This window comes from Aethalodelphis obliquidens, unplaced genomic scaffold, assembly GCF_003676395.1.
Source record: "Aethalodelphis obliquidens isolate GAN/ISIS:26980383/991018 unplaced genomic scaffold, ASM367639v1 scaffold64, whole genome shotgun sequence".
NCBI lineage: Eukaryota > Metazoa > Chordata > Mammalia > Artiodactyla > Delphinidae > Aethalodelphis > Aethalodelphis obliquidens.
The window spans coordinates 6,674,145-6,688,170 of record NW_020838008.1 but is presented as its reverse complement, the minus strand read 5'-3'; the positions used below and the strand labels follow the sequence as shown (position 1 = coordinate 6,688,170).

The window sequence follows — 14,026 nt, the reverse complement described above, 5'->3', positions numbered from 1 at the left end:
TTGAGCTAATAACTGTGAGCAAAAATAGAAAGTTACAGATAATATTAAATCAATTTTGAAAGTTCTGCATATTAAAGACAGACAATATTAGTTCATTTAAAATAAAGGCAAGGGCTTCCCTGGTGGCGCAGTGGTTGAGAGTCCGCCTGCCGATGCAGGGGACACGGGTTCGTGCCCCGGTCCGGGAAGATCCCACATGCTGTGGAGCGGCTGGGCCCGTGAGCCATGGCCGCTGAGCCTGTGCGTCCGGAGCCTGTGCTCCACAACGGGAGAGGCCACAACAGTGAGAGGCCCGCGTACCGCAAAAAAATAATAATAATAAAAATAAATAAATAAATAAAGGCAATAATCTTTACTGAGCCTGTCAGGATTTGTTTCCTGGGGTACCTCACCTTCTTGGTTAACTCCAAGCAAGTTAGTTACTATCTGGTTCAGATTTCAGCTATACTAATATTTGTCTGTAAAAAGTTCCATATAATTGAATCTTCTAAATGACTTACGTTTATCCCATTATGCAACAAAATTTAAAATTTTAACCACTTCATAGCCATTTTTCTAAAAGACTTCACTTATTTCACTGCTTTCTAAAAAGAGCTGAAATTTAATTTAACCATTTTCTACAAATTTAGTTACAGTATGAACATGAACTGTACTGCAAAATGGTAACTGCTGTGCTTGGATCTCCTGTTTCCTCTCCTCTGCTTGCTGTCACTTACTGATGACAGTGTGTTCTTGATGTTTCTGATGCTGAGGTGAGAACCCAAGAGTGTCTATAAAGGCTCCTGAGCATAAAAAACTAGGCTTTGTGATATCTGGTTACTGAGTTATTTTTCTCTCCTTCTTCACCTCCATCGCTAATTTTCCAATTACTGAAGTTACCATAAAAAATATATATATATCACAGCAAAATAGGCTGTTAGCACCAGGAAGGGAATTCTGAAGAGAGGTCCAGGTACCTGAACACAGAAGCAGAAAAACCCCTTCCCTTAGAGGGCAGCACTGGCTAATGTGCACAATGAGGTCTCCATTCCTTTTTCCCTGGGAACTGGAATCAACCTGCCCATTCTAGACTTTTCTATCCTTTATTATGGCATTCTTTTTTTAAATTTATTTTTCAGGATTTTTTTTAACATCTTTATTGGAGTATAATTGCTTTACAATGTTGTGTTAGTTTCTGCTGCAAAACAAAGTTCATCAACTGTACGTATACATATACGGTATTCTTCTCTCCACAGATAATTTAATAGCACAGTCTCCACACCTTCTGCTCATTAAATGCAAAGAACAGAACAAAGGCAGAAACAATAGCAGTGCTGTCAAATTACACATGGGGCATAAGAGTTAAATGACCATGACTACATTATATGGAAACGATGTGTGCTTGGCATGTACTGCTACACGACAAACAAATGTAAATAAAACTATGAATCTGAGTTTCTGTCTATGGGGGTGCTGAGAAGGATAAGAGCACAAAGATGTAATTTTGTCTGGCACTGGAATTCTCAAAATCATCAGAAATATTTATAAACACCAGAGAACGTAAGTTAGAATTACAGAAAATCTAGATTTTGTTCTCACTACACATAAACTGAAGGAATCACAAAATTAATTAATCAATGTTTTCCCTTTTTCTTTTAAATACATATTTTGTTTTTTTGTTTTTAATTTATTTTATTTATTTATTTTTGGATGCATTGGGTCTTCGTTGCTGCACACGGGCCTTCTCTTGTTGTGGTGAGCAGGGGCTACTCTTCTTTGCCGTGTGCAGGCTTCTCATTATGGTGGCTTCTCTTGTTGCAGAGCACGGGCTCTAGGCACAGTGGGCTTCAGTAGTTGTGGCACAAGGGCTCAGTAGTTGTGGCCTGTGGGCTCTAGAGAGCAGGCTCAGTAGTTGCGGTGCACCGGCTTAGTGGCTCGGCAGCATGTGGGATCTTCCGGGACCAGGGATCGAACCCGTGTCCCCTGCACTGGCAGGTGGATTCTTAACTACTGTGCCACCAGGGAAGTCCCTCCCTTTCTTAATTAAGCATTAGTAGTACAGGCCACGGCTTAAAAAAAGAAATTCTGCCTAAGTAAACTGATGACCTGTTTCTCTCTACCAAATAAGTTCTTATGATTCAAGTTTTAGAGAAACTATTCTAAGCCATCAAAGACTAGTTGCCTACAAAATAAACAACATAATCCTCTTGGCTGCAACAGATTCTCACTGCTCTGAAGTAATTTTCATCAGAAAAATGGAAAAATGTGAGGTAATCTTTGACTAACTAGTAAAAATTTATTTTTACATTCAGTTTTCCCTACTAGGCATGAGAAAACAACAACAACAACAAAAAGACATCTAAAAGATTAGCCCTATTCATCTACCTGGCTTGAATAAATAACAACTACCATTTTACTTCTGTTAGCCGGTAATGTCAAAAATTACTGATTTATAGAAAATAATATATGAGGAAGAAAGTAAACAAGGATAAAATATCTAGCAAAAAAAAAAGACAGAAAAAAGTTACTCTATAAAACTTTCTCCCCATATACAACCCAAAGATATCCAGTTAACACAGCTACAGTATCTTGGAGGTGAGAATATATAATAGATTACTGAATTAAAACTATTCAAAAATGACACCTTTCTGTTGGCATCTGTAACCATACAGCACTAAGACAGAACCACTCCAATGGCTAAAGGAGTCATGAAATAAAGGATGTATATCTTACTCTTGATCTTAGACTAAATAAACTATTTTGTTTCCTTATCTATAAAATGGGGGCAAACTGGAAGACTGTGAAAATTTATTATTGGTAAAATGCTTATAATTTTCAGGTAAAATGTTACAGAAAAAGTTAAGTACGTGATCCATACCTTGTTTTAATTCCAAACCTTCAGGTTGCTTGTTCTCTCTCAGGGATGAGGTAGAATCTACACAGATGTCTTGTCTGAGGAATGAAAATAAATAAAAACAATCTTTTAAACATTATTCAATGAAATAATATTTACTGCTGAGGCTCCTAGAATTAAGTTATACACTTGAGAAGACAGTGAATTCTTCTCAGCCCCCAGGGTACCATTCAGTACATTCTGGAAACTCAGAAACATGTATACAAGTGTCAGAAGCAGCGGCTATAAACTGCTACCAATTTAAGTAGTATACTTTGTAAAATCAAGGAACAAACCTGGAATGAATACCGAGGTTAATTTTCTCTCCCTTCCAATACTCTGCAGGGTAACTGATGGGAGAAGTCATAACTCACAGAAGAATCTAGTAATTTTTCAAGTTCAACTGTTAAATTTAATGGGCACTCTGGCATTCAAATTATTTTTGTTTCTTTGTTTTTGCTGTACGCAGGCCTCTCACTGTTGTGGCCTCTCCCATTGCGGAGCACAGGCACCGGACGCGCAGGCTCAGTGGCCATGGCTCACGGGCCCAGCCGCTCCGCAGCATGTGGGATCCTCCCGGACTGGGGTACAAACCCGTGTCCCCTGCATCGGCAGGCGGACTCTCAACCACTGCGCCACCAGGGAAGCCTCAAATTATTTTATATTCATCTAATTTCATACCTCAAATGCTTTGGCGTCTACAGGATGTGGAAAATACATATCTTATTTGTAATATACATATGTAATCAAAGTAAATGGATTATGTATAAGATCATGCCATAAAAAAAGTTCTTGATTCACTATTTCTGCAAAAGAGCTGTAAACTAAACTAATACTCTTTCTTAGAGAGCATTATACCATTATAATATTGATGTTACAAATACTTCACAGCAAAAGTCAAGACATTAATTATTGTAAATATTCAAAATAACTATCTTCTTTAAAATACATATCTATTACCTTCTGAGAATTTTTATACACACCCTAAGACTAACATACTAGAAATATCTAGGAAATTTTCGTATTCACAAAACTTTTTATATCCACTTAATAACAAATCCCTCAAATAAGGATAAAGACTTGTGATTATTTCTTTGAGAAGTTTACAATTTTCTTTCCAGTCAACACATTTGGCACTTATAAGTTTGTTCTGTATTAAAATTTTACTAATACAGTACAAACTCAAATAGAAACTATGAAAATATTTAACTTGGTACTATGACATCTTAGAGATTTATAATTAAGATAGCTCCATTTTTTATCCTTCTTTCTGTCTAATGTTGCCTACTCAGATTTTATTCTTTCACCAGAATGACTAGCAGATCCCAAGGAGGATATCAACAACACACCCTGGCAATCTAGGGGCAGATTAAATGCCAATATACCACATTAAAAGCTTTGCAAAGGGGACTTCCCTGGTGGCACAGTGGTTAAGAATCTGCCTATCAATGCAGGGGACAAGGGTTCGATCCCTGGTCCAGGAAGATCCCACATGCCACGGAGCAACTAAGCCAGTGCACCACAACTACTGAGCCTGCGTTCTAGAGTCCACGAGCCACAACTACTGAAGTCTGCATGCCTAGAGCCCATGGCAAGAGAAGCCACTGCAACGAAGAGTCGCCCCCGCTCGCCACCATTAAAGAAAGCCCAAGCACAGCAATGACGACCCAACGCAGCCAAAAAAAAGAAAAAAAAAAAGCTCTGCAAAGAATAAAGTTAAAATATGCCACCTCAAGCCTTACGTCAAATTAGACTTTACCTACTGGGAACATTAATCTATTTCTAAGTATATTCCTTTAGAGAAAATGTTTGTTTGCTCTAATACCTGAATGGCACTTATTTCTCTTCTAAACACATACACCTAACTTTTTCAAAAAATGACTTGAACAAAAACATAATGTAACATCATCATTAAAAGGACCATGGGCATATGCAATACCTAATAAAGACACAACATCACTCACGCAACATTATAGCTGAGAATGTATAATCTATATCATGAGGAATCATGAGACAAACTGCAAGTGGAAATGAGTAATGTTCTATTAAAAAGAGGGAGGGGAGTTAAAGTCAATGTTATAAAAGACAAAGAAAGGCTGTGGAAATATTCCAGGTTAAAGGAGGCTAAAGAGTCATGACAATTAAATGTTATAACTGACTTGAGACTGCTCAACTGGAGGGGAAAACATTATAAAGGATATTACTGAATCAAGTGACAAACTAAAATACTGATGGCAGATTGGATAAAAGTATCAATGTTAAATTTACTAAAGCTGAATTTACTGAAGTTAACAATGTATTGCGGTTATATGAAAAAGAATATCACTATTTTAGGAAAAGTACAATGTAGTATTTAGAGGTAAAGTGTCATGATGTATGTAACTTAGCCTCAAATGTTTCAGAAGAAAATATACAAGTATATAAAGAGAAGGTGTGCAAATGGGACTAAATGTTAATAATAGGTAAATCCAGGTACAGGATATATGTATGTTTCTTGTACTATTCTTATTCCTGCAACATTTTAATAATTCTGAAATTATTTCCAAATAAAAATTTTAAATTAATAATAATGTAGTGAAGTGCATTATTTTATGCATTATTTGATTTTCTCTGTGAAAGCTCCTTGAATCCCCTTCAAATAAAACTGGACCCCTCTATAAAGTCTATCTGCTGTCATAAACAAATTTTTTTATTGCCCAAAGTGAATGTTTATAATGTTCTGTTTTCTCTTAAGTTGGATTTGATCAGGCTGTTGAAGAAAATCACCAGAAAAAACTTCAGACAGTAGAGGTAGTACACCACCTTGTGGCTGAAAAGTGAAAAGCTAGATGCTTTTACATCAGTATCATCTGAAGCTGAAACAATGTTCCAGAAAATAGTTTGGAATTTTAATTTTTCCAAGACGTAGATTTGCAACTAAAATTATCATACACATTCAGAGTTCTGTAATGCAATTTAAAGATTTTCACTAAAGAGCATAAAAGGCAAGACGGAAACAAAAAAGGAAATGTCTTAAAGTGTAAGAAAATTATGTCTCCCCCAACATAATAAAACATACTAAGTGTCAGAGTTAGGAAAACTAAAGGAATTCCAATTTATAGTTAAATTACATTTAAATATTTCTATCAAACGCTTTAAAACCATATAAGAATTTTATAACAACTGGAGAGAGAAGAGGTGAAGAGAAAAAAGAGGGGAGGGAAGGAACACACTAAAAATCTGGCTTGGGTTAAGAATCTTGCAATGTTTTTTGTAGTCTTTTCCATTAAGAAAAAAAAAGACAGTTTTTATTTCCCCAATTCTCTTCTCCCATCTGCAATGATCCTTAAAGCACCTTAATTTACAATCTTGGCCTTGAATTATAAAAGAGCCCTATATCTATCCTTGGGATTTAAGTTCGCAAACCAATATCAGTCCAACTTTCTTTCTTTTACTCCAAATATGGTTCTATGAGTGATGCTTTCTTATAACTCCAATGAATTTGTTTTTTAAAATCAGAGTAATACACTGGGGAGATCTGTAGGACTTAATCAAGAACAACCACACATGTGAATTACTAAGGTTTAAAATATACTGCTAAACAGAAAAAAAAAAAATCAATTTCTTGTCTAAAAGAAAAATACTGGGAAGAGACCTCAACAGAAGGATAAAGAGAGAACCAAACCAGAAGGATTCCTCCCACTTTGGAAAAAGTCAGCTAACAAAGAATCAGGCAAACTGGCCTAACGACAGATATACCCTTGGTTCTCGCCACTATCCTGGGAGTAAAACTAGAGGCTGAATGATGCCAGCTTATCATGTTATGAGCTTTCTACTATTAAAAATAAGACACAGGCAAAGAAACTAGAGTAGCCAAAACAATTGTGAAAAAGAATAACCAAGTTTAAGGATGCACACTATCACATTTCAAGAGTAAAAAGCTACAGTAACCAAGATAGTAATGGTATTAGAGAAAGGATAAACATCTGGATTAATAAAACAGAATAGAGTACAGAAACAGATCTAACACATATATGGTCAATAGTTTAAAACAACAACATAAATGTGTATCACAGTTCTGTAGGTCAGAAGTCTGGGAGGGGTCTCACTGGACTAAAATCAAAGTGTCCACAGGCTGCACTCTTTTCTGGAGACTCTAGGGGAGAATTCATTTCCTGCTCATTTGGATTGTTGGCATAAATTTGTTCTCTGAGATGGTAGGGCCAAAATCCCTGTTGCCTTGCTGCTTACCCAGCTTCCAGTCAAGGTCTTCTCATGTCACATCTCTCTGACCTACTCTTCTTCTGTCTTCCTCTTCCACTTTTAATAACTCAGTGTGACGAGACTGGGATAACCTGGATAATCCAGGATAATCTCCCCATCTCAAAGTCCTTAACCTTAACCAAATCTGTAACGTCCCTTTTCTCAATATATAAAGTAACACATTCTTAAGTTCTGGAGATTAGAGAGTCATTTTTCTGCCTACTATATTACCTGAACTGGAGAATGGATAAGCAAACTGTGGTTCACCCACGCAATGGAATATCAACTACTCAGCAAGGAAAAGGAAGGAACTACTTATATACACAGCAACATAAGTGAATCTCAAATGCATTATGCTAAGTGAAAGAAGCCTATATACTGTATTTATCTATATGACATTCCGGAAAAAGAAAAAGTGTGAGGACATAAATCAGGTTGTCAAGGGTTGGACACAGGAGAAGGAGTGGACTACAAAGAGCCATGGGGGAAATTCTGGGTATGATGGAACGGGTCTATATTGTGGCTGTGATGGTAGATAAATTTGTCCAAACCTGCATAACTATATAGTAAAAAAAAAAAACAAACCAAAACTAAATTACACTTTTATCTAAATTACACTTTTAATATTTTTGTATCTAAATTACACTGTTAATATTTTTTAAGTTGGGGTACCACAAAGCCTTAGAACAAGTTCAGAAAAATGAAATCACCTAGTGCTCAAATGTAACCCTCAAACACTATGGAATGGAGCAAAACAATCTTTCTCAAAGGGCCTTTCCAAATAGCAAATAAATTCACATCTCTAGTGCTTCCCTCAGCAAGCTCATTCCTCAAGATAGCAAAATTTAACCCTTGTTTCCATTTCTTTTCCCCAAATAACATAATTCCAAAAATCAGTTACCATACTCCAGTTTCTCTGATCCATGATTCTCTAAGAATTCATTCTATAAATTGCCCCCCACAACTCCAAGTTTTTGTAAATAAGTCAATTCTCTAAATGGGGGCTCTAATCTATATAAAAGTGACTAAAGGGAATCACAGAGGTTCTCCTCTTTGTTCTATCCCTATATTCCTGCTTTCAAGCCTTTTCCAGTTTTAAAATTTGTATGAGATCACTTTATAAGTGCTTTATTTAAAGGTGCACAAGTAGGATGTGTAAATATCCTACTACTTTGAATGTGGAGTCCTATCTAAGCATTAAGTCGCAATACTGTCAATGATTACTTTCTGTGAAGGTTTTCTGAAAAACGTATTCTGTTATTTCTGATAAAGTTATTATATAGAATAGTCTGCCTAAGTATTACAGCTAATTTAGAAGGACACAAGAACATAAGTGGGGTACAGATAACCAATTTATTACCCTTTACCAGCCAAAAAGCACACAGTCAAGCCCTTTATAATACATATACTATGTCTAAAAGAATTTAGCATACAGAAGTAATGGCAATTTAACAAATTGATCTCATTTGTGAAAAAAATCCTTTTATGCTTTAAAATATGTATACAATAGTTTTCTCTTAATTTAAACTATGTTTGTAATAAATGAAAAAGTTAGACACTTGTAAGCAATAAATTTTTAAAAAGCAGTAGCAGTAAAGAATAATAATTTTAAAAATCACAATGAATTCTTTTGCTTTCTTTAGGCTTTCATAAAAGGAATTTGGAGAAGGGAATCCCCAATACTCATCAATGTAAAGTGGAATTTTAAGAACAGTGATTGTGTGACTCAAAGTAAAAATTCAGTGATTCATAGTAAAAATTCTAGAGCAAATACAGCAACATTTTTTTCAATGCATTTCAACAACTACTATTCTAAGCACTTTACAATCTTTTCCCATTTAATCATCATCACAATCCTGTGAGTAGGTACTGATATTACCCCTATGCTCCAAACAAGGAAATTGAGGCCCAGAGAGGTTAACTAACTTGCCAAAGGTCAGAGAGATAGTAAGCTGTGGAATTCTGCTGCTAAAAGTGCAGGCAGTTTAACTCTAGAACCTTCATTCTTTACATTTATGCAGACTTTCTCCTACTTAAAGAAATAGTTCTCCAAGCAGTAATATTGAAAATTATACGTTGCCATCATCTATATCTCAAAGTATCAGGTCAGTTTTCATTCAAAATTTGACCCCAAGACCTCATAGGAAAATACTTCTTTCTATTGGAAAAACTAAGATATGCTATTAAATCATCAAGACAGAATTATTATTTTACAGTGGAAAATTTCAATGAAAAGACAGACATGAGCAAATACAACTGGTAACCAAAACAAATTCCAAATGAATCAAAGATTTAAACATTTTAAAAAACCATAAAGTACTAAGAGAAAGTATGAAAAATACTTTTTATAATTTCAGAATAGAGAAGGACTTTTGTAAATATAAAACCCAGGAACCATAAAAGATTGATAAAATCAGACTACATAAACATGAAATATTTATGCATGTGCAAAAGAACAATAAAAGCCATAAACAAAGTAAAAAAAAAAAAGCAACAAGCAAAAAGAAAAAAAATTGCAACCCACATCACAAACAACGGATTAAAAAGACCAGAGGGGACTTCCCTGGTGGCGCAGTGGTTAAGAATCCTCCTGCCAATGCAGGGGACATGGATTCAATCCCTGGTCCAGGAAGATCCCACATGCAGTGGAGCAACTAAGCCCATGTGCCACAACTACTGAGCATGTGCTCTAGAGCCCGTGAGCCACAACTACTGAGCCTGCCCTCTAGAGCCCACAAGCCACAACTACTGAGCCCGCATACTGCAACTACTGAGCCTGCATGCTGCAACTACTGAAACCTGTGCGCCTAGAGCCCATGCTCTGCAACAAGAGAAGCCACAGCAAAGAGAAGCCTGTGCACCGCAATGAAGAGTAGCCTCCACTCACCGCAACTAGAGAAAGCTCATGCACCCCAACAAAGACCCAGTGCGCCCAAAACAAATAATAATAATAAAATAAATTAATTTAAAAAAAAAGACCAAAGCCCTCTACATACATACACACACAAGGTAAACAAAAATGACAAAGCTCACAGAAAAAGGAAATTCAAATAACTTTGTAATATATGGAAAAACAGTCAATTTCACTCAGAGAATATAAATTAAAATTCCAATGAGATATCCTTTTTTACCTATCAGATGAACAAAGATCAAAATGTTAGATAACATTATATTAGCTAAAGTATATGAAAACATGTATTCCACATTTTGGGGGAGGGGTATAAATTGGTTTAAACTCTGAAAGTCAATTAGGCAGTATCTATTAAAATTTCAAATGCCCAAACATCTGATCCAACAATTAACTTATAGGGCTTTATATAATCACAGAAGAACAAGATGACTTACATACTGAGATACTCATATCATATGCAGTAACAGAAGACAGTAAACACTTAAATGTCCAAAAGAACAAGATTACTTATATACAGAGATACTCAACATATACAGTAACAGAAGACAGTAAACACTTAAATGTCTATAGACTTTTGCTATATTCAACAATGGAATAGTATACAGGTGTGTGTGTGTGCGCGCGTGTGTGTGTGTATGAAGCCTTATATGCACTAGGTAGAACAAAATCCAAAAAAGTCATACTATTAAATGGAAAAAATTAAACAAAAAAGGGTATGGAACAGTTTGCACAGTATGCTACCATTTGCGTGACAAGAAAAACTATACATACACTTATACATTTGTAAATGTATACAATTTCTCTGGGAGGATACACAAGAAACTGGTTTACTGTGGTTGCCTACAAGAAGGGATTCAGAATGGGGAACAGAAAAAAGAGTGAGACTTATTTTCACTATATACTTTAAAAAACTTTATACTATGTGCATACATTTACCATTCAAATAAATAAGCTGTTAAATAACACACGCAAGATATATGGCTATGTGGGAAAATGTCCTCATTTGCTGAAAATTCAAACATAAATATGTAGAATCAACTTACAGTACTTCAAGAAAATAGATAAAATAAATATGGAAAACTGTAATAATTGTTAGGCCTAGGCAATAGTTATTTGGGGGTTTCATTATACTGTTCTCTCTACTTTTCTATACACTTGACAATTTTCGTAATAAAAAAATAAACACAAGAACAACCTAATACAGTGAAGTCCCTTTTGTCTAACTCGGACAAGATGGTATCACTTAACTGAAAAAAAAAATATTTTATTAACACAGGGAAACACTTTTAAAAGTTACATATAGGAGGAACTTCAAGATGGCGGAAGACTAAGACGCAGAGATCACCTACCTTCCCACAAATACATCGTAAATACTCTACATGTGGAACAACTCCTACAGAACATCTACTGCACACTGGCAGAAGACCTCAGACCTCCCCAAAGGCAAGAAACTCCCCACGTACCTGGGTAGGGCAAAAGAAAAAAGAATAAACAGAGACAAAAGAATAGGGATGGGACCTGCACCAGTGGGAGGGAGCTGTGAAGGAGGAAAGGTTTACACACACTAGAAAGGCCCTTCATGGGCGGAGACTGCGGGTGGCGGAGGGGGGAAGCTTCCGAGCCACGGAGGAGAGCGCAGCAACAGGGGTGCGGAGGGCAAAGTGGGGAGATTCCCGCACAGAGGATCGGTGCCGACCAGCACTCACCAGCGCGAGAGGCTTGTCTGCTCACCCGCCGGGACGGGCGGGGCTGGGAGCTGAGGCTCGGGCTTGGAGAGCAGGGAGAGGACTGGGGTTGGAGGCGTGAACACAGCCTGAAGGGGGCCAATGCGCCACAGCTAGCGGGTAGGGAGTCCGGGAAAAGTCTGGAGCTGCCGAAGAGGCAAGAGACTTTTCTGGCCTCTTTGTTTCCTGGTGCACAAGGAGAGGGGATTCAGAGCACCCCTTAAAGGAGCTCCAGAGACGGGCACGAGCCGCGGCTATCAGCGCGGACCCCAGAGACGGGCATGGGACTCTAAGACTGCTGCTGCCACCACGAAGAAGTCTGTGTGCAAGCAGAGGTCACTCTCCAGACCTCCCCTCCTGGGAGCCTGTGCAGCCCGCCACTGCCATGGTCCCGGGATCCAGAGACAACTTCCCCGGGAGAACACATGGTGTGCCTCAGGCTGGTGCAATGTCACGAAGGCCTCTGCTGCTGCAGGCTCGCCCTGCATCCATACCCCTCCCTCCCCCAGGCCTGAGTGAGCCAGAGCTGCCAAATCAGCAGCTCCTTTAACCCCGTCCTGTGTGAGCGAAGAACAGATGCCCTCAGGCGACCAACACGCAGAGGCGGGGCCAAATTCAAAGCTGAGCCCCAGGAGCTGTGCAAAAAAAGAAGGGAAAGGGAAATTTCTCCCAGCAACCTCAGGAGCAGAGGATTAAATCTCCACAATCAACTTGATGTACCCTACATCTGTGGAATACCTGAATAGACAATGAATCATCCCAAACTGAGGAGGTGGACTTTGGGAGCAAAGATATATATATATATTTTTCCCTTTTTCTCCTTTTGTGTGTATGCTTCTGTGTGTGATTTCGTCTGTATAGCTTTGCTTTTACCATTTGTCCTAGGGTTCCGTCTGTTTTTTGTGTGTGTTTGCTTTTTTTAACTTTTTAAAAATTTTTTCTTAATAATTTTTTATTTTAATAACTTTATTTTACTTTATTTTTTTAAATTTTATTTTATCTTCTTTCTTTCTATTTTTTCTCCCTTTTATTCTGAGCTGTGAGGATGAAAGGCTCTTGGTGCTCCAGCCAGGCGTCAGGGCTGTGCCTCTGAGGTGGGAGACCCAAGTTCAGGACACTTGTCCACAAGAGACCTCCCAGCCACACGGAATGTCAAACGGCAAAAATCTCCCAGAGATCTCCATCTCCACGCCAAGACTCAGCTTCACTCAACGACCAGCAAGCTACAGTGCTGGACACCCTATGCCAAACAATTAGCAAGACAGGAACACAACCCCATCCATTAGCAGAGGGGTTGCCTAAAATCATAAGGTCACAGACACGCCAAAACACACCACCAGACGTGGACCTGCCCACCAGAAAGACAAGATCCAGCCTCATCAACCAGGACAGAGGCGCTAGTCCCCTCCACCAGAAAGCCTACACAACCCACTGAACCAACCTTAGCCACTTGGGACAGACACCAAAAACAATGGGAACTACAAACCTGCAGCCTGCAAAAAGGAGACCCCAAACACAGTAACCTAAGCAAAATGAAGACAGAAAAACACACAGCAGATGAAGGAGCAAGTTAAAAACCCACCAGACGTAACAAATGAAGAGGAAACAGGCAGTCTACCTGAAAAAGAATTCAGAATAATGATAGTAAAGATGATCGAAAATCTTGGAAATAGAAAAGAGAAAATATAAGAAATGTTTAACAAGGACCTAGAAGAACTAAAGAGCAAACAAACAATGATGAATAACACAATAAATGAAATTAAAAATTGTCTAGAAAGGATCAATAGCAGAATAACTGAGGCAGAAGAACGGATAAGTGACCTGGAAGATAAAATAGTGAAATAACTACTGCAGAGCAGAATAAAGAAAAAAGAATGAAAAGAATTGAGGACAGTCTCAGAGACCTCTGGGACAATATTAAATGCACCAACATGTGACTTACAGGGGTCCCAGTAGAAGAAGAGAAAAAGAAAGGGACTGAGAAAATATTTGAAGAGATTATAGTTGAAAACTTCCCTAATATGGGAAAGGAAATAGTTAATCAACTCAAGGAAGCACAGAGTCCCATACAGGAAAAATCCAAGGAGAAACACGCCAAGACACATATTAATCAAACTATCAAAAATTAAATACAAAGAAAACATATTATAAGCAGCAAGGGAAAAACAACAAATAACACACAAGAGATTCCCCATAAGGTTAACAGCTTATCTTTCAGGAGAAACTCTGCAAGCCAGAAGGGAGTAGCAGGACATAATTAAAGTGATGAAAGGGAAA

General features: G+C 37.7%; 1 protein-coding gene across 2 annotated transcripts in view; it reads right to left on the bottom strand.

Moving 5' to 3' along the window:
• CAAP1 (caspase activity and apoptosis inhibitor 1) overlaps positions 1 to 14,026 on the bottom strand; it is a 52,035-nt gene that overhangs the window by 16,053 nt on the left and 21,956 nt on the right. For both annotated transcript variants that reach the window (XM_027088906.1, XM_027088907.1), the window contains exon 5: positions 2,858 to 2,931. In XM_027088906.1, coding sequence (XP_026944707.1) covers positions 2,858 to 2,931 — 74 coding nt within the window. The remainder of the gene's footprint in view (positions 1 to 2,857; positions 2,932 to 14,026) is intronic.